We start from the raw sequence: 24690 nt of genomic DNA on the forward strand, positions 1-24690 counted from the left end.
TGGACCATTTTTATGGGGTTTTTCTCATTTTGCGGGATCAAGGACCAACTTTTCGAATATTTTTGCGATTTTTACATATTCTCCACCAAAATACGCGTAGTTTGCTTTTTTAAACATTAAAATCGTCCAATCCGTTCAGAAGTTATGACATTTTAAAGATTCGCATGAAAATTCGGGCAGACATTTCTGGCTAGAAATTATATTTTCGGTAAGGAATTTTTTTCTCGAAACTGAGTAGGATTTCGGGGTTATGTCTGTTGACCAAAAGTGCTTGCAATTGACCCCTGCAACTAAAAATAATTTTTCCAGAACGATTTGAAATTTTTTTTTTTCGTCGAAAAAAGGCGCCTAATTAGATTTTCGGTAAAGAATTTTTTTCTCGAAAGTGCGTAGGAATTCGAGGGTATGTGTAATGACCAAAAACGATTATAATTGACCCCTGCAACCGAAAATAATTTTTTAAGAGTGATTTGAAAATTTTTTTTTTCACCGTAAAATTGCACCACCTACCTGAATTTTTTTCTCGAAAGTGGATAGGATTTCGAAGGTATGTGTAATGACCAAAAATTATTGTAATTGACCCCCGCAACCGAAAATAATTTTTCCAGAACGATTTGAAATTTTTGAATTTAATTATTAATAACTTTTTAACGAAGCCTCCATCAACAAATTGGTATTCTTGATTTTCGTCTTATATTGGCCTCTAGAATCTCCCATTAAAATTTTTCCCAGGGGTGGCAGAACACCCTGTATAAATATTTGTTTAACTACATCTGTTAGACTCTTTACTTATCAAGTGACCCACGTATATTCGTTATTTGTAAAAATACTAAAAGGACGTTTTAAAGATCTTAGAGAAAATATTACATAAAGAAGTTGAATAAACATTTTCTCTATCTTCTCTGATAAAGAAACGATTGAATCAAATCGTATCGAGTAATTTGTCTGTTAATTTTCCTCTGCGTTCTTATCGATCAAGTAATTAAAATCATACACGTGTAACATAATTAATTGAAATTGTGTGTCCGCTTATTAAATTAAATGTGAAATTCAAAAGTACACCAGGCGTTATGAAAACAACATTTATTCATATAATATTATAATATTGGTACTTTATAAAGTAAAATGCAATAACACTGTCAGAAGCATAAATAAAGATCAACATTTTAATAATGGGAGAGGTAGATACATCAAGCAAAACGAAGCTTTAAAATATACGTACATATATGTTGGATAATTAACGTAATACATTTTCAATTTTTTATGAAACTTGTTTCCGAATAGATCGTTACCGTTGTTTAATCGAATCGAAACAAAAATAAGTTTAACAAAGGACAAAAGCAAAGTAATTTGTGATGTTCGAATTTTGAAAAAATTACTTTCATTCTACTGTGTTCCATAATTTCCAGACTTAATATCTCAATGGTATAATTTTTAAATAACATTTTTTAAATTACATTAAAATCGAACAAGAAAAAAGTATTTACACTGCTCGAAACATACCCGCGTAAAGAGTGTGATTTTAATAAATACATTATGCCTAAAAGTCAGAATAAACGATTTCTTGTGGTTTTTCGAATTTTATTGGTCGGTAATAAGTCAGAGACTGATCCCAACCACGAGGCGCAGTATTATAGTTCGTTAGATTGTTGACGCTAGCGAGTTTCGGTCCCGTGTAGGTATTATCCTCGTAAAGCTTTTTACCTGTAACAATGAACACGTTTTAACAAATGCTAAACTAGTGTTACGTTCTATAACGATCGGAGAATGTCGTAAATTCGGGGCTAAAAGTCGGAAAATGTATTTTCTTTTTATTATTTCAACCATAAGATGAAATCGAGCATGCATAACACCCTGTAAGAACAACTAAAGCTTCGATAAGCAAGCGTAAAGCTTAGCAATTCACACATTAAAGGAACGGAAAACACGTGGGGCTCAACTTGCCTACATCTGGACTGACGTCAGTGTATTTAAAATCTGGCGACACACTGTGCAACAGATTATCCAGAACGGGCGTGTTACGCAAATGCTTAATAGTCTCCAAAATGTCTTCTTGAGAAGCTAACATCGACAGTAACAATGATTTGCTCTCCGCGGGCACTTCCGATTCCGTGTTCATATATTTCGCGTCCCCGTTGTTGCAGAAGGTCTCCACTTCCTCGGAAGTCACCGATCTGCGCCGATTGGAATACTCCTCGCGGTAAATCGACGAGTATTCCTGATCGCCGTTCATCATGCTCGACGTTTCCGATTTCTCGCGATAAATGATCTCCTCGCTACCGTAATCGTTCATCTGGGAATCGGTTTCGTCGGTCGTGTACTCGGTATCGTCGGTGGACACGTAACCATTATTACAGTGATCTTGAGTTTGCTTGAGAAGCTTTACAGGCTCTTCGTACACTTGCTTCCCAGTTGCTCTGTATTATAATCGATTACAATGAACTTCCGACCTCGCGAGACTCTCGATGAAATTTCAATTGGGATTTAGTAAATGAAATTCTAGCCTTTTGCCATTTCACGATACGAAGTTCACAAAATACAAAAATATTTTGTTTTTAATAGCTCTATATCGTTGTATTGTTGTGTGTGTGTAAAAGGAAGCAATTTATATGTTTTAATGAAACGCGATATAGCAATGCTCGGATAACTGCGAGTCAGTTTCGATCGGATAAGTAAATAGTCATCCCTACTACCGAGAGAGGGCTCCCCTTGACACGAATGAAAGGTGAAAGGAGAATAGTCAAGTATTTCAAATAAAAATAAAGGAAAAGTCAATATAGTAAAATTCCCTTCAGATTCAATGACTAGTTAAATAAATGGTAAAGATGGCGTCGATCGAGCGTAGAATTTCATTTAATAAGGCATTCGATAATTCAGGATGGTAATTTTCATTCTGTCTCACCTCCTGTGCTCCGTCTCGTTGTTGTACTTGACGGAATTCCGCGTTTCAAAGAATCGTGCTATATCGTTATCGAGAGAACAGTGCTGCACAATTGGAATAACCTTTGGACTGATCTGTTTGTATTGCAGTACCGGTCTACATGATTTTTCGAACTCTTGTATCAATTGTTTGACCGGTACCGGCGTGTATTCGTTCCCTTCGCTATCGATACGTATACCATCGGTTTCTCGTTGGTTATTTAGGTATTTTTCTTTCTCGTTAATCGCGCTTTGCACACAATCCGTTACGTATTGTTCCTTGACATAACACTTGCCCTCTTTGTTAGTAGCATTCTGTGTATTAGAAAAATTAGATCTGTTCAGCGAAGCCTTGTTATAATTGTAATTGCGCCTGTTAGTGTTAGTTGATATTATCGCAGCATTTTCGTTATTGTTGTTTCTGGTATGATAGATGTTATGTCGTTCGATATCTGGTTCCAAAGAGACTCGTCGTGATTTTTTCACGACAGACGATCGAGATTTATCGAGAGGAAAATCGTTATCAGTACCAACGGCCACTTCTCTAAGATAAATCTTTTTCACCTCGGTCAAGTGGTTGCACTCTTTACCGTTGCAATGATATTGATTTCTGTCTGGAATGTTTATAGGAACGTATAATGGTTGAAACATTAAATCTACTTTCGACCTAAAACTTCCAATGTAATTTATATATTAATTAATAACTATTTAATAGTAATCATTTTTATGATAACAAATAAGTAGAAGTATATGCAGGATGTTCAAGTTATTATTGTCCAGAGTTTTGTATATTTTTATCAAAAATCAGGTCTCGTTAGATTTATCAAGTTCTGTTGGCGTCTGATTTGCAAAATGCGAATGTTATCTCGATGGAAAAACATGTTTTCTGCTAAACATAATTAAGTCAATATTGTTTTCGATGTCGATTGCAATCGTTCCAATTTTGATAATGAACTTACACATTGATTGATCGATTGGACTATACCAGCTCGAAGTGGATTATTTATTTCATATCTTGCACCAATAAAATTTTCTATTGTCATCTTCACTTATCATTAATAATGAATTGATTCGACGAAGGTAAAGAATAGTTTCTATATACAGGGTGTTCGACCACTCCTGGGAAAAATTGTAATGGGAGATTTTAGAGGCCAAAATAGGACGAAAATCAATAATACCAATTTGTTGATGGAGGCTTCGTTAAAAAGTTATTAATGTTTAAAGATCCGACCGTACTGTATTTTTTTCTTGAAAATGCGCAGGATTTCGGGGATACGTCTATTGACCAAAAATGATTCTAATTGACCCCCGCAAACGAAAATAATTTTTCCAGAACGATTTGAAATTTTTTAATTTTGTCGAAAAATTTCACACCTTCTCGAATTTTTTTCTCGAAAGTGGGTAAGATTACGAGGGTATGTCTAATGACCAAAAATTATTGTAATTGACCCCCGCAACTGAAGATAATTTTTTTAGAACGATTTGAAAAATTTTTTTTTCGTCGAAAAATTTAGGCACCTACCCCCTGTCGATTTCTCTTAAAAATTCGTTTTTCATTTTTAGTAATTTTGTTTGACCCCCTACAGAAAAGTTGTCTAATACTTTTTTGTAGGTACCTATGACCTCTACTTCAGAAAAAAGTTTCATTGAAATATATTCACTATTGTAGGAGTTATGGTCGTTTGAAAATTGAACCATTTTTATGGGATTTTTCTCATTTTTCGGGGTCAAGGATCAACTTTTCGAATATTTTTACGATTTCTACATATTCTTCACTAAAATACGCGTTGATTGCTTTTTGAAACATCAAAATCGTCCAATCCGTTCAGGAGTTATGACGTTTTAAAGATTTGCATAAAATTTTGGGCAGTCATTTCTGGCCAGAAATTATGTTTTCGGTGAGGAATTTTTTTCTCGAAAGTGCGTAGGATTTCGAGGGTATGTTTAATGACCAAAAATGCTTATAATTGACCCCTGCAATCGAAAATAATTTTTCTAAAACGATTTGAGAAATTTTTTTTTCGCCGAAAAATTTCAGCATGTACTGGAATATTTTTCTCGAAAGTGGGCAAGATTTCGAGGGTATGTGTATTCACCAAAAATAATTATAATTGACCCCTGCAACCAAGAATAATTTTTTCAGAATGATTTGAAATTTTTTAATTTAATTTTTTAATAACTTTTTAACGTAGCCTCAGTTAAGAAATTTATATTCTTGATTTTCATCTTTTTTTGGCCTCCAGAATCTCCCATTAAAATTTTTCCCAGGTGTGGCCGAACACCCTGTATTAGATATACAAAAAGGAGTGATCAGAACGAATTTAATAGTGTCTGATATAATGCAATAAAGAAAATGCTAGGTAATAATAATTTGAACATCCTGTATACATTCACAAATAAGAAGATAATAAAAGAAAGTAAAATTAAAAATTTTAATACAATTATTAAGAAAAACAGTCAACTCAGTTTAACGAAAACGATAACTTTGTGTAAATATAATACTAGATACATTAATGTAAGTTCATAATTGTTTCTTTGTATAAAAATATTTATTTTTTGTATACTATTTAATGATTATCAATGTTACATTTTCTACTCTACTGCAAAAAGTTATTATCATAGAAAATATATTTTAGTTTGCTATTATTTAAAGCATTCGCTTATTAGTCGAAAATTAATAACCTTAACCCTTTGACTACGACGTACTCAGTTAAATAATTTCTTCAATAATATTATTAAAATTCTTGCCATTATTATTCAAAACGATAGTGTTCTCATAGAAATTTTTCGTCCACTGTACACCAGCTTTGCAAAACAGTATTTTTTTAAATTAAATTTTTAACGAGATAAGTCAAAACATACACGTTCCTCGTACGCAAAGAAATCGAGAAGTGATTTACCATTTTACAATCTTAAAATACAGTAAAAAGCTACACCTGTTTCCACTACTGTAAACATACTAATGTGTTTATAAGACAACGAGAAAAAAAACATACTATTTGAAAAACCAAATTTCGGTTTCGCGACGAAAAGAAATTATTTTCGAAATTTGTATTCTTGTCGACGATTGGAAATGATTGAAAAATGAACAACTGTGTACTCCATTCGCAGCCAAAAGGTTGATAAGATTAGGTGTCGATGTTCATCTGCTTCGATCGGTCTAATCACTGCACAGATATCAGTTTGGCAACGAGGTGCAGGTCGTTGTTTATTTTAGATATACAACAAAAAAGAATGCGGTGGCGTTCTCGCATCGATTGAATAACATCGATAGTGTTTGCCAATTGAAACCGTCGTAGGTCGTTGCACTCTCCGCGAAACTTCAACGGGCAAATTTAACATCGATCCGTGAACGATACGTTGAGAACAGATCAACGTTTCTGGTACTTGAATTTCGTTTCGAGCTTAGGAGCAATGTTACAAACGGGCCTACACCTACGTCGCGAATACCTAGAAGCGGATTAGAGGAGATAAATCAGCCTCTATAGAAATAAGCGTGAAGTCAGAATCGAGCTCGAATTTGAATCCTGGGAAACTGTTAGCTATCCGCTTACGAATCGAAAACAATTCGAACAAACAGAAATATAATATGGATCATTGCCAGACGAACGTGCCAACTAAATTCTGTACAGTAGAGGATTTTGTGCTTTACGTACCTGTCGTGGGCAGATTTGTGTCGTTTAAAGACAAGTCCACGGTAAAGGGATTGTAAAATGACGGTTTCCCGACGACAGAGTCAGGTACATGAGGCGAATACGGAGACATATTCAAATACTTTGAGTTGCCATTCATCTCCTAAACATGGTCAAACATGAATCTTAGTATCTTCTCGTTAACTTCTTCGATAGATCTCGAGCAATTGTTATTTTACGATAATTTTACCTGTTTTCTCGGGTACATTGGCATTTTTTGCATCCCTGGCGTGTTAGGTGTTTGCGACTGATCTTGATCCACGACCCATTTTTCGGACCTTTTCCTGCGTTTCGCGAATATCTCGGCACCTATAAATTACGTTTACTTTTAGATTTCTTCGAAATTTTATTGAACTTATTTTTATAACGAAACGTGCAATATTTAATATCATTCGATTACTATTGCTATGATATAACGTAGTAAAAATCTCGATTATTCGGATATACTTAAAGTATTCTGTGTTCGTATAGATGGACAATTATATTTTTATTAGAAGAAAGATAATATTTAACGGTGCTCGAATAATCGATTTAATATTCTTTAATAGAATTTAATATTCTATTAAATTTATACTCATTTTAATTAATAATCGTATTTGTATGAATAATCTGTAATCATATAGAGTTAATTATCTAAATAAAGTACTTACCGCGGCCTCTATGATTGTTTAAGTCACGAACAATGTTGAAGAGTTTCTCAGGATTCTTTGGCATCGGTTCTATGTTTACTTCTTCGCCCAAAGCTTGAATGCCGCGTATATCCAACACTTTTCCATGTGGGTTCATCATGCATTTTAGTGGAATTTTATCCTAATAAAACATTTTAAATATTATTCGCTAAATAATTTCGAATATATAATAAAATATTAAATTGTAGTTCATAAATCTTGTTTGCAGCATTCTTGCAAGCAATGCACAAAAAGTATACGTTTAAACGATTCCTTTCCTATTATCTATTTCATTTTTAGACAAATAAATATTGTCTAGAAATGAATATTGGAGTATTCATGAATCACATGTAGATAATACTATAATTGAATAAAAAAAATTTGTAAATCCATATACTTGACAAATAAGTTTCCTACAAAATGAAACTACTATAGTGATCTCAGATATATGAACACTAGAAATGAATATTGGAGTATTCATGAATCACGTGCATAGATAATTGAACAAAAAAGATTTACAAATCCATATACTTGACAAATAAGTTTCCTAAACAATGAAACTACTATAGTGATCTCAGATACATGATACCCCCATCATTTTGTAAGCATTATCTAAATATAAATTATTTTAAAATAAAACTTTGCAATGAAAATTAGCTTCAACTCATTTTTCTTCAATATAGGATTTATAATATGAGTTTTAAATTACACTTATTTTTAAACAATGAGATTAATTTAATTGCAGTTTAAAAAGTACTCAAATGTTTGGTACAGTGGAATTTATTTAATTGTGAAGAATTTAGCTATCCAGCTATTTATGACCAAAACTAACTGGAAAATCGACAAATAGACGTTTCAGATAAATGTATACAGACTATAATCCTCAAATAATATTTAATATTAATATATTGTATTGTACATTGAAATGAAATATGTACTACTTACACTATGAACAGGAGTGGAGGGCTCTTCTATGTCTTCCATACCTATAATATATTAATTCATGCAATCGTTGGAGAGAATAATTTTAATAAATTTTAGTATATTCGATCGTAATGGAAACATACAATATTAAAAGCATGCTTAATTAAAATAAACATTCGTATCTGTCTTATGTTTGTAATTGTATTATTGAATTTACAGTGACCTTCGTGTGTACGTACCGTTGCCATCGTGAATCCATTTCACGGATCGTTTCTTCCTATTTACGTACATAGATTGACCTTTACTTTTCATGTTTTTCACGTCGCTCAACGAATGCGAAATTCGTCGCGCGAGTTCAACCTGATCCTCGACGGTTGGATGTGTTGGCGCATAAAAATACGAAGACGCGAACATCTTCCCTGAAAACAAACAATCCATTTAGTTAAATTACAAACTTTCACGAATTTATTTCAATCTCGATCAATTTTTAATATTTTCTCTAAATATAACAACAAATTTAAAAATTTATTCTGATACTTTAATCGCTCTTTCGCGAATTAAATTGCAATATTTAGGTTTTAACAGAATTAAAATAGTTGTTTAACATTTTATGATATTGGCTTTCCGCTTTTTATTATTTTCCAATTGTTTCCTAGCATTTCTTTAACGATATAAAAATTGGCTTTTATAGAAATTTCGTTCACTATAGCTCGAAACAAATTAATTACATCACGCTTTTGCTATTATGATTTTGTCTATGCGTCATACGGGGCAAGCGTGTACTAACTTCTTACAAACAGTTACTAAAAGATATTTTGGTAGAAGCATCGTTTTAGTATTAGCACGACCAAACATTTAAATCAAACGCGAATAGATAGATTGGCTGCAGAGGACCAAACGAATAGGCTGCCCGATCTCCGAACTTGAATCTCTTAGATTAGACTTTTCGATGTGGGGTTATTTAAAGACTGTAGTATACAGATACGCGATATTTCATGTGGATGTTCTTCGGCTGTGGATCATGGATGCATGCGCGAACGTTTGTGAAATAATTTTGGAGTATAGCTTGCAAACTATTTTCTATTGCAAATTAGGAATACTTTATATTAAACGTTTTGGAACATTAAAAATTCGTTCTTTTTATATACATGCAACAAAAATGAAGCTTGTATGGATTTATAACGTTTGTGAGCAAAATAATTTTGAAATATAGCTTGCAAACTATTTTCTATTGCAAATTCAAATACTTTATATTAAACATTTTGGAAAACTAAAAATTCATTCTTTTTATAAAGAGTATTCGGCCACGCCTGGAAAAAATTTTAATGGGGAATTCTAAAGGCCAAAATAAGACGAAAATCAAGAATACTAATTTGTTGATGGAGGCTTCGTTAAAAAGTTATTAACAATTAAATTCAAAAATTTCAAATCGTTCTGGAAAAATTATTTTCGGTTGTGGGGGTCAATTACAATAATTTTTAGTCATTAGACATACCCTCGAAATCCTACCCACTTTCGAGAAAAAAATTCGAGAAGGTGTGAAATTTTTCGACAAAATTAAAAAATTTCAAATCGTTCTGGAAAAATTATTTTCGGTTACGGGGGTTAATTACAATCATTTTTTGTCATTACACATACCCTCGAAATCCTACGCATTTTCGAGAAAAAAATTACTTATCGCAAATCTAATGTGAGGCCAGAAATGCTTCCCTGAAATTTAATGCATATCTTTAAAATGGCATAACTTCTGAACGGATTGGACGATTTTAATGTTTAAAAAAGCAAACTACGCGTATTTTGATGGAAAATATGTACAAATTGCAAAAATATTCGAAAAGTTGATCCTTGACCCTGAAAAATGAGAAAAACCCCATAAAAATGGTTCAATTTTCAAATGGCCATAACTCCTACAATAGTGAATATATTTCAATGAAACTTTTTTCTGAAGTAGAGGTCATAGGTACCTACAAAAAAGTATTAGACAATTTTTCTATAGGGTGTCAAACAAAATTACTAAAAATGAAAAACGAATTTTTAAGAAAAATCGACAAGGGGGTAGGTGCCTAAATTTTTCGACGAAAAAAAAAGTTTGAAATCGTTCTAAAAAAACTATTTTTGGCTGCAGGGGTCAATTACAATCATTTTTGGTGAACAGTTATATTCCCAAAATCCTACTCATTTACTAGAAAAAAATTCGAAAAGGTGTGAAATTTTTCGACAAAATTAAAAAATTTCAAATCGTTTTGGAAAAATTATTTTCGGTTTCGGGGGTCAATTACAATCATTTTTGGTGAATAGACATATCCCCGAAATCTTGCGCATTTTCGAGAAAAAAATTCAGTAAGGTCGGAACTTTAAATATTAATAACTTTTTAACGAAGCCTCGATCAACAAATTGATATTCTTGATTTTCGTCTTATTTTGACCTCTAGAATCCCCTACTAAAATTTTCCCCTGTGTACATCCAACAAAAATGAAGTTTATATGGATTTATCGATTCTTCAAAATTATTACTGCACCTAATTAAAAGCTACTGATAGTTAATCTCTATTCAACGACTTTTATTTCTCGCGTTTTATTGTTTGTAAAAAGAATATTGGACCAAAATAATTTACAGAATACCATTATCGCTGTAGATAGCTTCTCGTACTTTGTTCTGTAAATCTACTAAAACTATATTGTTCTAGTGCGAGTCTCCGATAATGCTCTTATCTAAATATTTTCGTACACGGTGCAATGTTTGATGCAGCGGAAGTGAGATTCTGGAACTAGTCTGTTTCACTGGAATATTTATGCGATTACCATAAGCAGAAAAGCAGCAGTATCGATAAAAAAACGTTTGAAAATTGTAATATTATCGAAGGAAAAAGTAGGGGTAATTGTTTTAGAAGAAACAGTTGTTCAAAATGGTGTCCTTGGCAACATATGTAAAGGTCAAGGCTCTGGGGGCATTCTCCCCTAATCTAAATTAATTATCACAGTTTTCAAATCTTTAGAGTGATACATATTGAACAGATTAGCCTCTACAGACACGTATGAATAAAAAAAGCGATAATGACGATTTAAGGAAGATGAAAACGCTGGATATGGTAATCGTTAACAGACCAGGCACAGGTCTTTATCGCCAAACTATTCATAGATTGTTTATACTATCGACGTTGAGTTGAAAACTGGGAGTTTAAATATGTGTTCTCTGTAGATTACGAGGATTGCAATGACAATTGTTTTTGACCGATGCATTGAACTTCTTTATCATTGAAACTTTATGATTTTCAAGTAACTTACTATTTTTCGACTGCAAAATCCCCTCCGTGTCCGAAGCAGGCGTAAGCAGTTTCTGCAAGTTGACTGGAGTACTTTCATTGCTTTCCTATGCAACAAAAATAAACCAACTGAAGAGCTTTACCAAAGATGTCTAACGTCTCGTTAGAACTAATTATATCGCGATTACAATATATTATTCTTGAAAATGTATTGCAAAATAAATATGCTGTTGCATTCAAATAAATATAATAGTTGAAGAAAAACAAAAATTATAGTTGAAGGTATTTTCAAATTTAGGAATAATGCTTTTGAATTTGAAAATGAATACTAGTTTCGGTTATACAATAGAATGATTCATTTAAATAAAGATATAATCTCGAACATAAATATACTTGAGAAACTTGATATACAAAAAACGTGAATTTAATAATGTCCTTGCAAAGACTCAAATCGCAAGTAAGAAGAATTTTAATTAAAAGTTAAAAAAAACCATATAGATTGTTGTTTCTACCCTGTATTGAGAAAAAGAAACGTTGAAACAAAAATAGAAATTAATTGTAAAAGTTTCGTGAAATTATTTTGAAATAGTTAATCCATTCACTGCTGCTCAACAGCACCTTTTTTTAACGAAGTAAACTTAATACAGTAAAAATTTGTAATAAAGTGTTTAGATTTGAAGGGAACGGACTTATTACATAGTCTAATAAAATAACAATTATTCTGAAATATCTAATTCGTATGTTGAAGTACAAGAATATAGTTTGAAAAATGCTTAATATGGCTGATTTAATAGGAATCAATTTGCACTTAGAGTACACACTCACCATGTCGAAATGCAGTATTTTCGAAGTCAGATGCTCAAGGAAATTCCTTTTCACTGGATCGTGCCTATCAGAGGGTTTAAAACCGCGGGAACGTATTACAACATTATCAGCGGAAATGCTTCGTTGCAGATAATTCTTCTCTTTAGTATTGCTATAATTCACGCTGTACTTGTAATCGGCTTCCTTCGAACTCTCAGCCGCAAACCCATACGAATTGTACGTTTTGCTTAAAACGTTTCGCTTTGCGTTATTGTGTCTGTTGAAATTGGAAATTGTTTAGTCTACATCTTCTCGTAAACAATCCAAGAATTCTTTTCGGTACGATCTTTTCTTTTGTTACGATAACTTGGCGAAAAACAATAGTGAAAAAGAAGATATCTTGTATGATCCTAAAATTTTTGTCCGTGTGTTTTCAAATTCATTCTTTCACACTGAGTGCCGTGTGAAAATTAAAATAATTGTTTGCAATTATTGAAAGCAGTAACGATACGTGAAAAGCAGAGAATGTAATGGGTAATTTCTTCGTAATCGAAGAAAGGTAAATGAAGACAATTTTCGTTGCATTTACATATATGTATATTTAAAGTGTGTACAATATTTTTTGAAATCAAACATTGTTTCACTAAGATGTTTAACCGATTAAACTCAAAATTGTAATTACTTTTATATTTATAAAGCGGAGAACTGGATCTAGCCGGATCATTAAATTGTTATCTTAAATATAAATTACGGTTGTTCTGTGCAATAACTAACTGTTACGAACACAGTGAATAATTTTTTTTTTATTTCGTGCAATATTACATTTTTTATTAGCTTGATAAAAATCGAGTAACAGACTATAATGGGAATGTACAATTGTAAAAAGAAATATCGATACCAGTTAATCAGTTTATATAAAAAGAAATTGAAACTACCAAATAATTCTGTGTTATAGCAGCTTGATAAAAATGAAAATCGAATTACATACTACAATGGGAATATTCAAGAAAAAGAAATATCGATAACAGTTAGAACATTAGTAAATTAGTTTATATCGAAAGAAATTGGTTCTCCTCCAAACTGCCAATTAATTCCGCGTTGCGGTATTGGCAGCGGTACAATGAGGTTCTGTGCAAAAGAAATGCTAAATTTATCTGTTGTAACGTAATACGCAGTAACAGTTTAAACGGTTGCGTACAGGGTGTACGACCAATGCACTATTTACTAGGAATGAAGGTGTAAATCCAATCGCGAGTGTCAGTATAAAAAGAAAAAGTGATGGAAATAGTATTTTCGTTTCAATCGAAGTTTGGTATTGCACGGCGTACGTTTCGAAGATCACTTTGAAAAGATTCTATTTTATACCCGCTTCGTTCTTGACGAAAGAAATAAATAAGCTCGCACATCGATATACTTATTATCAATAAGTTACTGAGAAATTAACTATTCGCTAATAGAATTGTTAAAAAAATTTTTATTTCACAAATCGTCGCATCTAAATTATCTTTTTCAATCGCATTGGACTTAATTATTTAACTCGGTATATGAACATTATAAAAAACAGGGTTGTAGATTATTTTTGATCAGTATCGAATCATAGTAAAAGAATTTGCTTCGATGGAAAGCTACCGATTCGCCAAATTTTTTAAATAATATTTGACGATTTCGCGGTCGTAAGTAAATCGTTCGGAAGAATTTATGAATTGATTTAACAAAGCATTTTAGAGCTTATACTTTTAAAACGGCCTTTACTACTAATTATAACAGACAACTGTAACTTTACAAGCGAAATTTAGTGTAATTAACGCTAAAGTAACGATTCTAAAATTTTGGATTACATACTGTCAACCACTGTACGGTCAGAAATTGCCCAATTTCGACAATAACACTAGAGTTTCTCGACAGAGTTCGTAACTTTTAACGTTATCCACAATTTTGTCAGTGTATAAGATTAAGCTCAAAATTGCAATCAACAAAGTCGCTTTTTAATCGTTAAAACATATAGTTAAGCAGAGTTTAAAGTGGAGTTATATTTTTTGTGGCAAAACGTAACGCGAGAGTTTCGTAAAATGTCACTGATCGTTATCTCATCGAGAGACCCGGGTTTTCACTAGTTTTCTCATTCTGGCTAATTTTCTTTCAAAACGAAGAAAATGAAAGTTTACTTATCAAACGGTGCTCTCCTCATTTCGACGTTTAACGCACGGTTCGCTCGTTCCTCCCTTTTCTACTTTATTGCGTTTTTCTTTCTTTTTTTTTTTTTACGAATTTACGTAACCCGCGACCGTACTATACTCCGAACGAAGTGCTCCGTACGGGAAGTCGACGAATCTCACGACGAAGGCTCCCTCGCCATAAGAGACAAAATCGCATCTTACAATATGTTTCCTGGCACGCACGATCGTGGCCGGTTAGGTACACGCAACCACGGTAACTCCGCCAGCGCGGCACTAAGTGGCCAGCAGTCACCAGCATCGGCCCGGTAGCAGCTTATTCATGACCGAGATCAACGATTTACGCCGAGAAAACAGAATGAGAAATGTTTATTTTTACATCGAGCAGGCAGCAATAAATTCGTCGCAATTTTGAAAGAATCTCTTTCCAACCGGCTACATCGTTTAATACGAATTATCAAGTTTTTCACGTTTCACCTACATACGTAACTGAATCGTCTTCCAAAGGGAGTCGTCCAAACGTTCAGTCGCTTGAAAGAAAAGCTTGTCACCGGCGCAAGCTTTCCTCACCACTTGTACTTTACTTTCGATCAAACGATACACCGTTATTTTTTTTTTTTACATCTAAATCCGTTCTCCTGTCTAAAACGTTCACTTAAATGAGATGAATTACTGTATGGTCAGCACACGGTGCTTTATAATAGCGCCCAACCGTTGCTATACCAACTTCCCGACTGCCTTGAATCGTCTTCGGTAAAAATAGACCATCAGAAAGCGACACCTCGGTAATCGGTGGCTCCTGCCTTACACGACAAAAGTTATCACACTCGTTCAATTCTATCACAACTTGTCGGTTGCAATTCTTCTCGGAAAATTTCTTATTTCATTGTCATAAAAATAGCTACTCATAAAAATGGAAAAACTTGAATTATAAGTCTGAGGCAAATCGCACGATCTTCATTCTGCGATTAAAATAATCGAATGTTAAATTAAGTATTACTGATAGTATTTAATGAAATTACTCTATAATGATAACATTTCAATAAATTAAAAAAAAGAAACGTTCTTTATTTTTCTTATAATAAAAATATTATTGAATTACCGACAATGTATTGGTTTGTTGTATTAACATTACATGTTTTTTTTCGTATACATCATTGAATTAAATAATATTTAATCCCAGTCGTCACTATTTATATCTTGTACAACATCGGTCATTTCCCTAGGTAAATCGTCGTTGTTATTTTTCTTAATTTTTTGTTTCCTCTTTTTCGTTTTAATAGGTAATTTAGCTTTCTCTTGATTAGACTTCTTAGTAAATAGTTCCGAATCACTATCTTCATCACTTGTTTCTACATTTTCTTCGTTTAAGTTCCTTCTCTTCGATTTTCTTATAGTTGGTAAATTATATTCGGCTATATCTTCGTTTCCTGTGAGTAATTTAAGTTTTTGCGATTGATGAATCTTTTTCCAAGATTCACAGAACTTCGACAATGATGTCCCCTGTGTTCTGATCTTATTTTCCCAGGTTTTAATCTCTGCCATGTTACTTAAGGCAATTACGGATTTACTACGTTCAGTTTCAATATATTTTCTGTTCTCTTCAATTTTGTCTAACAACTGTTTCAGTTTTCTACTGTAATTTCCAACATGACATTTCTTTATAAATGCCTTTAACTAGGAAGAAAAACGAAAATATATATTACAGATATACAGGTTTTAAATATAAATTCTATTGAAATTTATAATACTTAACCATTAGAGACAAAAATGATCTTAAATGAAATTTATTTTTTTTTACTAGCCCTTTATCAGTATGTTTTCGATTGTTTGAAAATGTGTAAGTATTTACATAAAAAAACATTCAAATTTGTAATTATCTTTATTTATAACTGAGTTAATGTGTATTGACTTACCTGAATTATACACGGTATATACAAATCTGGAAAGTATATTGTATGACTATCCTTTGAGGCATTTTCTAAAATAAGTTGGTACACAGAATCAATAACATTATCTTTGAACCCATTCTCTTGTAGCTGCACCTTCGACATTCTTAATACACAAGTAAAGGGTATCGGTTTCATCGAGACTGCCTTGTGTTTCTTATTAAAGTCGTAAGAATTTAATATCTGTAAAGACAAAAAATGCAATTTATAATATTTAACGGTTAAATATTTTAAACGTGTATAAATCTACTAGAATACTAAAATCGATACTAGTAGTAGTGAAAAAGTTAAATAGATTTAAAATATCATACCTCTAATAAAAATGGCAATACGGGTATAAATACATCCGTTTCTTTGGAAATATCTATTAACATTTGCAAACAATGAAATCTTAGAGGGTAATATTGCGGAGTTGGTATTAATTTTATTGTTCCTATAATAATCTGTAAATAAGGAATAAAATTTTAATTTGAAAAATTTTACGATTTTAATAGATTATTAAAAATATTAACACATACTTGTACAAGAGGGTACAAAAGTGCGCGTAACATAGAATCGCTATTTGACAAAGTGATTAATTCTGTCCAAAAGCGTAACGAGTTGATGTATTGCCAATTGTATACAGCTTGAAAATTTTCCTATAAAAATGTCAATATTAAACGTTATTAATATTAGTTATTCATAAATTATAAATCGTAAGGTATACTATATTTATTTTATGTGTTACCTTCTTTTTTAATGTCATAGCATTTCTTAAATGAATGGCTAATTGTCTTATGTATAAAAAAGCATGATTATATGCTAAATTATTATCAAGCAAATATATCTCTGCCAAAGAATGTCTCATAAAGTTTATTCCAGGTAGAGTTGTAAAAGATACAAATTTCGAATTTTCAACATATTTTACATACATCGCCTGAGACATATAAATCAAAGAAATTAATTACAGAAAAATTACGTTGATGTTTAATACGAATATCGTAATTTCAATTTTACCTTGAATAATGTTTCTAAAACCGATACTCGATTAGTAGTCGCTACACGTAATATACTTAAAAAAGAAACAACGCGAACGGTTTCTTCTCCAGTTGACCATAAATTTAATAAGATCTTTAATAATGGTTTAGTTAATGATGCAAATGATTGTGTATAAGGTAACATTTGATGTAGATGCTTTAAAAGCACTGTAAGTATATTAGACGATGTTACATTCTGTAAAATCTATAAAAAAAAGAATTTTTTATGAAATGCTTGAAATTAATCTCAACGCGTCAAATTTTAATATAAGTACATACTTTGATTAAATCGCTTAGGTATGATTTTAAAATACCCTTCACTTTGCCAAATTTTTTACACTTATGAGCTTGAAACTGGGTGTCTGAACCCAGTTTTAAAAACCGTTTTAACGCATCAGGTAAATACAATATACACAATTGCACCACTCCGTTAAACACTAAAAATATCGGAAATTATTTAGAAATTAATGAATATTTAATGTCAATGAAAATGATTCACAGTAATGTAGAAGACTAACCTACACCCCCCTCTACTTTATATCGTAGTGAATCTTTATCAGAAGATTCTGCTACTGTTTGCAATGCAGCATGAAAAGCTTCTATAGCACGTTTAACAGTTTTTAACGACCTGTAAAATTGTAAACCGATGTAAATATTATTTTATAAATACGGGGTGGTCCATTATTAGTAATATAAAAACCAAAAATATACTAGAGTACATAATAATTTTGACTTATTCAAAATCATGCGAGTCTAACATTCAAGTTGGTTGTAAATACAAATATCAACAAGCAATATATGGCTTATGCTAGTGACTGATGGGGGCATAGTGAGGATGAACCATTTAAATTTAAGCAAACAAATTTTGTTAAATTAAAAGAAGCACTACTGTACACCAATAACAGTCACCTTGTATAAAAAAATATTGTATCATAATTCTTTCCCTTGGTGATCACAATATACAGGGTGTTCGGTCACCCCTGGGAAAAATTTTAATGGGAGACTCTAGAGGCCAAAATAAGACGAAAATCAAGAATATCAATTTGTTGATTGAGGCTTCGTTAAAAAGTTATTCAAAAATTAAATTAAAAAATTGCAAATCAATCTGGAAAAATTATTTTCGGCTGCGGAGGTCAATTACAATCATTTTTGGTGAATACACATACCCCCGAAATCCTACCCACTTTCGAGAAAAAAATTTGAGTAGATGTGAAATTTTTCGACAAAATTAAACAATTCCAAATCATTCCAAAAAAATTATTTTTAGTTGCAAAGGTCAATTACAATCATTTTTGGTGAATATACATACCCTCGAAATCCTACGTGTTTTCGAGAAAAAAAATTCTTTACCGAAAATATACTATGTGGCCAGAAATGTTTCCCCGAAATTTCATGCGTATGTTTAAAAAATCATAATTTCTGGACGGATTGGAGGATTTTAATAAATCAAAATTTAAACAATGCGTATTAATGGAGCTCTAGAGCCCCAAAAAAATACATTGAATGTAAAGTATACCTCGCTTCTGGTGAGAACTACTATCGCGTGCACGCGGCTGTTCGCCGTTCTACAGACGGAACTTTAAACGTTAATAACTTTTTAACGAAGCCTCAATCAATAAATTAGTATTCTTCTTTTTCGTCTTATTTTGGTCTCTAGAATCTCCCATTAAAATTTTTCCCAGGGGTGACCGAACACCCTGTATAATAAAATATTACCTATCCTTCTGAATTTCTTCTTGCCATAATTTTAATAATTGCAGTGTAATTTTTCTTTTATCCTTTGTTGTTCCACTATCTTCATCTACTTCATAATCACTTTCATCACTGGCAACCTAGAATGTAAATCAAACATCAAAATTAGAGATACTTTTGTTTTCTTACTTAATTTATTTGTTGTTCTTTATTATTTCATTTTCATACCTCTAAATGAGTATTAGGTACATGTCTTGTATCCAATTCATTTAATGAAGATTTATCATCATCATCATCATCAATGTCATTGTTTTCATCGTCAGATATGTTAAATTCTAAAAGGTTTTTATCATTTTCTTTTAAATATGTATAAAATTCAGGATCTGTCTGCTTTAATTTCATTAAGGATTTCTTGTGTTCCCTTGGATCTATATCATCTTCACTGCTACCTGCATCATCTTCATAAGCATTTTCATCTATTAGACAATAAAAGGATAAGCATTATTGGAAAATCATTAATTAAAAAATATTTAGCATGTACTTTTAAGTAGAAACCATAAAACACACTCCTCTCTTGAAATTTTTACTTTGTACTTGCCTAAGTCACTTAAATTCACTTACCTTTATCCTTATAACAGTCACTGTCCATGTCATTTTCAAAATCCTTATTTACCATATCATTCGCAATTTTTTTACTTAAACGTTTCTTTTTCTTCATAGTAGGTTTTTTACCTTTCTTCGTCACACTTTTCGTATTTTTTATTTTCATTATTTAACTGCAATTGTAATAGTAAAATACTGTATGTAACCTATACAAATTTAATGAATTTTTGTTACTTTCCTATTAATTTCTTGTCTCTCGAAGAACATAGTTTATATTATATATATATATTTAAATAAAGAGAAAGAAATGTTTCACTTACGTTTTAGTGATATATATTTTTAAACGTTCAATGTTCACAAGCTTTGTTTTACACGTACACGTGTATTAACCTATAAAGATAAATTACAGTATAAACATTGAATGTAGTATGGTTAAGCACGAAACCAGTATTATCAACAATTCCAGATGAATCATTTTTACGTAGTACAGCTTAAAAACGCTAGAGTGCATATGATTTAGATTTGAATGCTTGTGCCGACGCCAATGGCTCACTAAAGAAACATCTTGCGCGCCAAATTTTTCCTTAACGAATTTCATTGCCAAGTAATTCAATTTATTTAATTTTTCCTTTTTCCAAGCAGATCTATCCACTACCTATGAGAGACCGAGTGGTATCAATCTTAGGGGTAGTAAGTAAAAACATTATAAAATAGTATAACAATTTTTTAATATATCATACATCACTTGGTCGTGGAATATCATTCCCCAAAGAGCAATCGGTGTACAATGAAAATTCTTTCCCCGCTTAAGTATTTAAAGTTGTTGTAACTCTAGAAACGTTAAATAACTATAGAATACAAGTCTCCTTTAAATTTTCACTACTTACAATAAGATTTCATAGCAACAATCTACACAAATACAGTCACAAAAATATGGATGTGCAATTTATTATCGTAAGTCCAGTAAAACCTTTCGTTTCTCGAAATGGGGTAAAAATGACTTACACCACTGTCTTTTACCTCTTCATTTAATATTATACAAATAAAATATTATATTACACACTGCGTTCGTCCACCCACAACACACTTCGTAAAAACGATTATTTTAAATATTATATTCTATTATTTTCATTAATATTGATTAACATGGTCAATGTACGTTGTGTATTCCAATACACGTCGTATTTTATTACATCGTATTCTCCATATGTAACATTCCAGATACAAAATTTTGTCTTGACCTAATACTAGTATCATTTTGACTGAAAAACGAAACATCTAAAACGTTAAACTTCTAAGAAATAATACATAATATCATGAGGTATGTTTTGTAGTTTTTATACAAATCAAATATAACTAAAATGTATAATGAAACGTTTTGGAATAAAATAAAGGAACTACCTTCTAATTGGCAGGTGATATAACAATATGTAATTTAAGCATATCTTTATTTGGACCTACCAAAAATGGAGATGTATTTTCTAGCACAGAACTCTGTTGTGGATTAAGTTCCTCAAATGGTAAAAGATCATCCAAATTAAGGACTCGTTCTTTTTTACTAAATCTATGAATAATTTCAGTTACTCTTGCAATATGCTCAACACCGTCTTGCAATCCATAAATTAAAACACCTATTTTCACACGCATGTCAGTATCGCTATTTACAGGAGGCTCCTTGCATGTGAGCGACAATCTAACCGATCGCTTTACATGTTCGGGCATCTCCACTGTGCCTTGCCAAACTATTAAAAAAAATTTTTTAAACCATACACCTTTCGGATATATGTCCACAACCCATTCACACGCACGATCGCCCGCATATTCTGCTAAACACGAATGACTCGAAAACACAAGAGTTCTAGTATGATAAAAAGGTAAACTATGAAAATTTTCTATTGTAAGTAATGAACTACAAGTATCTACAGTGTACAATCTTGGTTCAAACAGTAACGCGCCATCCTCCTCGTTTAAACTCACTTCTCTGACTCTATCTAGCTGACCTGAATGAAACGACATTCCAATGGACATACGTTCTACGAAAAATTCTTTATACATTTTTGTCAAAGGAAATAATAACAATTCCGCTAATTGTCGAGGTGACATCATCGGAAATCTGACAGGAGACATTACGGCTATCACCAATTGTTTCAGCGTAGCTTCCAATTCATCATTTGACAATTGAGGTTTTAAACGATGCGACTGATGATCCAACCAAGTTTCCAGGCACTTGTATAATGTCATTTCATCTTTTATCACTAAATTACTTTGATGTAATAACGACACTAAAATATCTATATCGAAGTTTCCAAAGTCTGCAGTTTTGGCCACCAATTCTAAATTCCATTTGATAAAATTCTGACATGCCTGAGTAATATTGTGATGACCGCAATTAGAAGTATACTGTAACCATGATACTAAAGTGCCGTGAATGGCGGCTAATGCAATATGATTTTGCATATAATCAAGGCACAATAATATTAAATCTTTTACATTATACTTATCCGCTAAAGATAATATTGGTAAAACAACTCCATAATTAATTCTTATTTGGCCCGTGTAAAAGTACCGCAAAAATTCACTAAATATAGGTGCACATTGTGGCGTTTCTTGAAGGGTTACTCTACTTTCTTGGGACTCGCTCCATTGTGGGCTCATTAACATTACCTACGTCAAGAAAAGAAATGAGCTATTAAAAAAATTTGTGCCGAAAAAAAGATAATTTATAAAAATAGATCTTTAAAGCTAGGTACAGTAGTGCCCATTTAAGTGACCGCATTTTTGCCCACTTAAATGACCACATTTTTGCCCACTTAAGTGACCGCACTTTTGCCCATCAATTCTTGGAAGCCAATCGGCTTCGAACATCAATTCCTTATTTCCGTTGAATTCTGAGAAGTAACCATGCCCACATAAGTGACCGCGGCCGGTTCCGAGCGTGGTCACTTAAGTGGGCACTACTGTATTGCCAATGTAATAGTAACAACATTATAAAATTTAATACAGTATATAGCTAATTTTACTTTATACTTTGTTTAAAATTTTATGCAAATAAGAACGAATGTCATTTCATTGGTTTTTGTTGAATACATTTTACAAGTATATTAATTTAAAAGGAAACTGACTTACTTGGAAAACATCGCTAGAAGCACAAAGGATAAGGCGATGTGCTGGATATTCTATGCCATCGACAACAAGGCAAATATCATTCATAAGACGTTCAGCATATAATGTTGCTATCTTCAATAGGACTGAATGTGAATTATCAATCTAAATAAAGAAGACAATATATTTATTTCTACTACAAAAATTAAAACTTAAAAAATCTCATTTTATAACAAACCTCTATTGAATCAGAATTTTCAGTTTCTCTGACATTATCTGAAATGTTACTTAATTCTTCTGTTTTATTATTCATATCCATTCCTAAAGTACTTGTCATCCACCTAAAAGTATTTCGTAACATCTGTTTATGTTACTTTTGCATACTTGGAAATATTACTTATGTTTTCACATTATTGTATGGAACATTTTTGACAACAGAAACAACTCTTCCCATAAATTTCCCATTAATTGAAGCATATATTGTTGCAGCACTTTTCAATGCAGAATGTCTGCATGAAAAAGAATAAAGATATACTTGTGTTAATAAATTTATCATTAAAACGAATAGCAACATTTAACTGACACATGATATTCACTTTTTCATGAGAAAAGAAAATAAATAAATAGTCATAGAAGGTTATTTATTTGTTGTGATTTTAAAATATGAACAAATAATACGAAGGCTATGTTTAATTTTCTAAATCGTTTTAACACAAAAATAATTGACTACAATGTAAAATGACACATCATGAAATAGATAATGATAAATGTTATTTTATTAAAAAGCATTATGATATTACCGATTATTTTGAAGTAAAAAGGGGAAAGTAAATTTTGAAATTCCTCCTGTTCATGTAAGTTTAACCATTAAATCATGAGTACGTAAATTGTTTTATCAATCCAAGCAAGATTTGTCGATTATCTTTATTTTATTATTTTCTTTTGTATAATTTCAACTTTTTACGAAATGCTCAACTAGAGAGTCTAGAGGGCGTCAAGTACTGCAACTCTTGTCAGTTTAAAGAGAGACGCAACGATACAACGCAGCTACACTGCCACAGTCGGCTCTAGTAGGTACAAACCATGAGAGTCCGATTTTGCTCTCTGTCTATCCAGTACAAAATCGGACTCTCACGGTTTTATTGTTTCTCGTTCAGCATGGCTAGTACTGAAGACTTCCAATTTAAATCATTCGACAAAGATCGGCGAACTTCGGTAAAATTTGAAATTGCAAGTGCTACTTATTTTGCGTACTTTTAAATGTTTCTGAGTGTATTTTTTGTTTACAAAATGTCGTACTTAATGTTATCGTGTTAAGTTTTTCTCTTCTAAAAGGAAATGAAAACTACCAAATACTCTAGAATTTTCTGTATATTAACCCTACAAGCAAGCGATACTCACTTCCGGTTAAAATCGTTCCTTTCTTGTTGGTCGCCGTACAGGTGCAAAAATAATATCTCAGGAACTAATAAAATGATATTTAAATCTTATACAGATTCAGCAATAAAACAACTTATTAATAAATACAAGATAACGTTTTTAATTGCTTGTATCTTCTACGTTCCAACTTATATTTAGATCCAACCCGTGCGTTCCTAACGAACTTTTACTATGTAGAATGTACAATCTCAGAGTGTATTTGCATTTAAATTAAAGATTTTAACGACGCATGCAAGGAAGATTTATGCTCTCTCATTAATCAAAAACGATCACGAGAAATCATGAATCACTGTGAAAGATCACTAAGATTGAGAACTACGTGATCAAATCACTTGGGATTATGGGATTCAGAAATAGCGGTTCTAGCTATCTCTAGTATGTACCATTCTTCCACGAGAAGAAGGCACAGCGTATTTACATCCCCACTCCTGTCGCAGTCCGCTG

The 24690-nt window shown here is 32.0% G+C and overlaps 4 protein-coding genes across 6 annotated transcripts in view; 1 reads left to right on the forward strand and 3 right to left on the reverse strand.

The window, feature by feature from the left end:
• LOC143345221 (sialin) overlaps nt 1-20487 on the forward strand; it is a 51897-nt gene extending 31410 nt beyond the window's left edge. The window contains exon 12 of the mRNA XM_076772116.1: nt 20347-20487. The gene's annotated coding sequence lies outside the window, so the exon portion shown is untranslated. The remainder of the gene's footprint in view (nt 1-20346) is intronic.
• On the reverse strand, nt 1145-14919 carry LOC143345384 (uncharacterized). Its single transcript, XM_076772458.1, has 11 exons — nt 14436-14919; nt 12292-12547; nt 11489-11573; nt 8443-8622; nt 8225-8265; nt 7262-7421; nt 6802-6920; nt 6572-6714; nt 2903-3529; nt 1945-2417; nt 1145-1704 (listed from the first exon to the last, which is right to left on the reverse strand). Exons 1-11 carry the CDS (start codon nt 14456-14458, stop codon nt 1541-1543), a joined length of 2271 nt encoding a protein of 756 aa, XP_076628573.1. The 5' UTR covers nt 14459-14919; the 3' UTR covers nt 1145-1540.
• Nucleotides 15496-20113, reverse strand: Noc2 (Nucleolar complex protein 2). 2 transcript variants are annotated; one of them, XM_076772455.1, is made up of 12 exons: nt 20025-20113; nt 19723-19910; nt 19330-19577; nt 19126-19241; nt 17928-18037; nt 17689-17846; nt 17390-17614; nt 17121-17309; nt 16912-17031; nt 16705-16836; nt 16361-16576; nt 15496-16121 (listed from the first exon to the last, which is right to left on the reverse strand). In XM_076772455.1, the coding sequence occupies exons 2-12, from the start codon at nt 19868-19870 to the stop codon at nt 15618-15620; spliced, it is 2166 nt and encodes a 721-aa protein (XP_076628570.1). In that variant the 5' UTR covers nt 19871-19910; nt 20025-20113; the 3' UTR covers nt 15496-15617. The 2 variants fall into 2 exon arrangements, with proteins under 2 accessions (XP_076628570.1, XP_076628572.1); XM_076772457.1 differs by having other exon boundaries at nt 19723-19877; nt 20025-20083.
• A 227-nt stretch (nt 20488-20714) lies between the features above and the next one.
• Nucleotides 20715-23834, reverse strand: Tango10 (transport and golgi organization 10). Of its 2 annotated transcripts, none has more exons than XM_076772115.1 (4): nt 23607-23834; nt 23045-23147; nt 22831-22971; nt 20715-22368 (listed from the first exon to the last, which is right to left on the reverse strand). In XM_076772115.1, exons 2-4 carry the CDS (start codon nt 23141-23143, stop codon nt 21109-21111), a joined length of 1500 nt encoding a protein of 499 aa, XP_076628230.1. In that variant the 5' UTR covers nt 23144-23147; nt 23607-23834; the 3' UTR covers nt 20715-21108. The 2 variants fall into 2 exon arrangements, with proteins under 2 accessions (XP_076628230.1, XP_076628229.1); XM_076772114.1 differs by having other exon boundaries at nt 23045-23315.
• Between the last annotated feature and the right edge of the window lie 856 nt (nt 23835-24690).

This window comes from Colletes latitarsis, chromosome 9 (assembly GCF_051014445.1).
Source record: "Colletes latitarsis isolate SP2378_abdomen chromosome 9, iyColLati1, whole genome shotgun sequence".
NCBI classification, from domain to species: domain Eukaryota; kingdom Metazoa; phylum Arthropoda; class Insecta; order Hymenoptera; family Colletidae; genus Colletes; species Colletes latitarsis.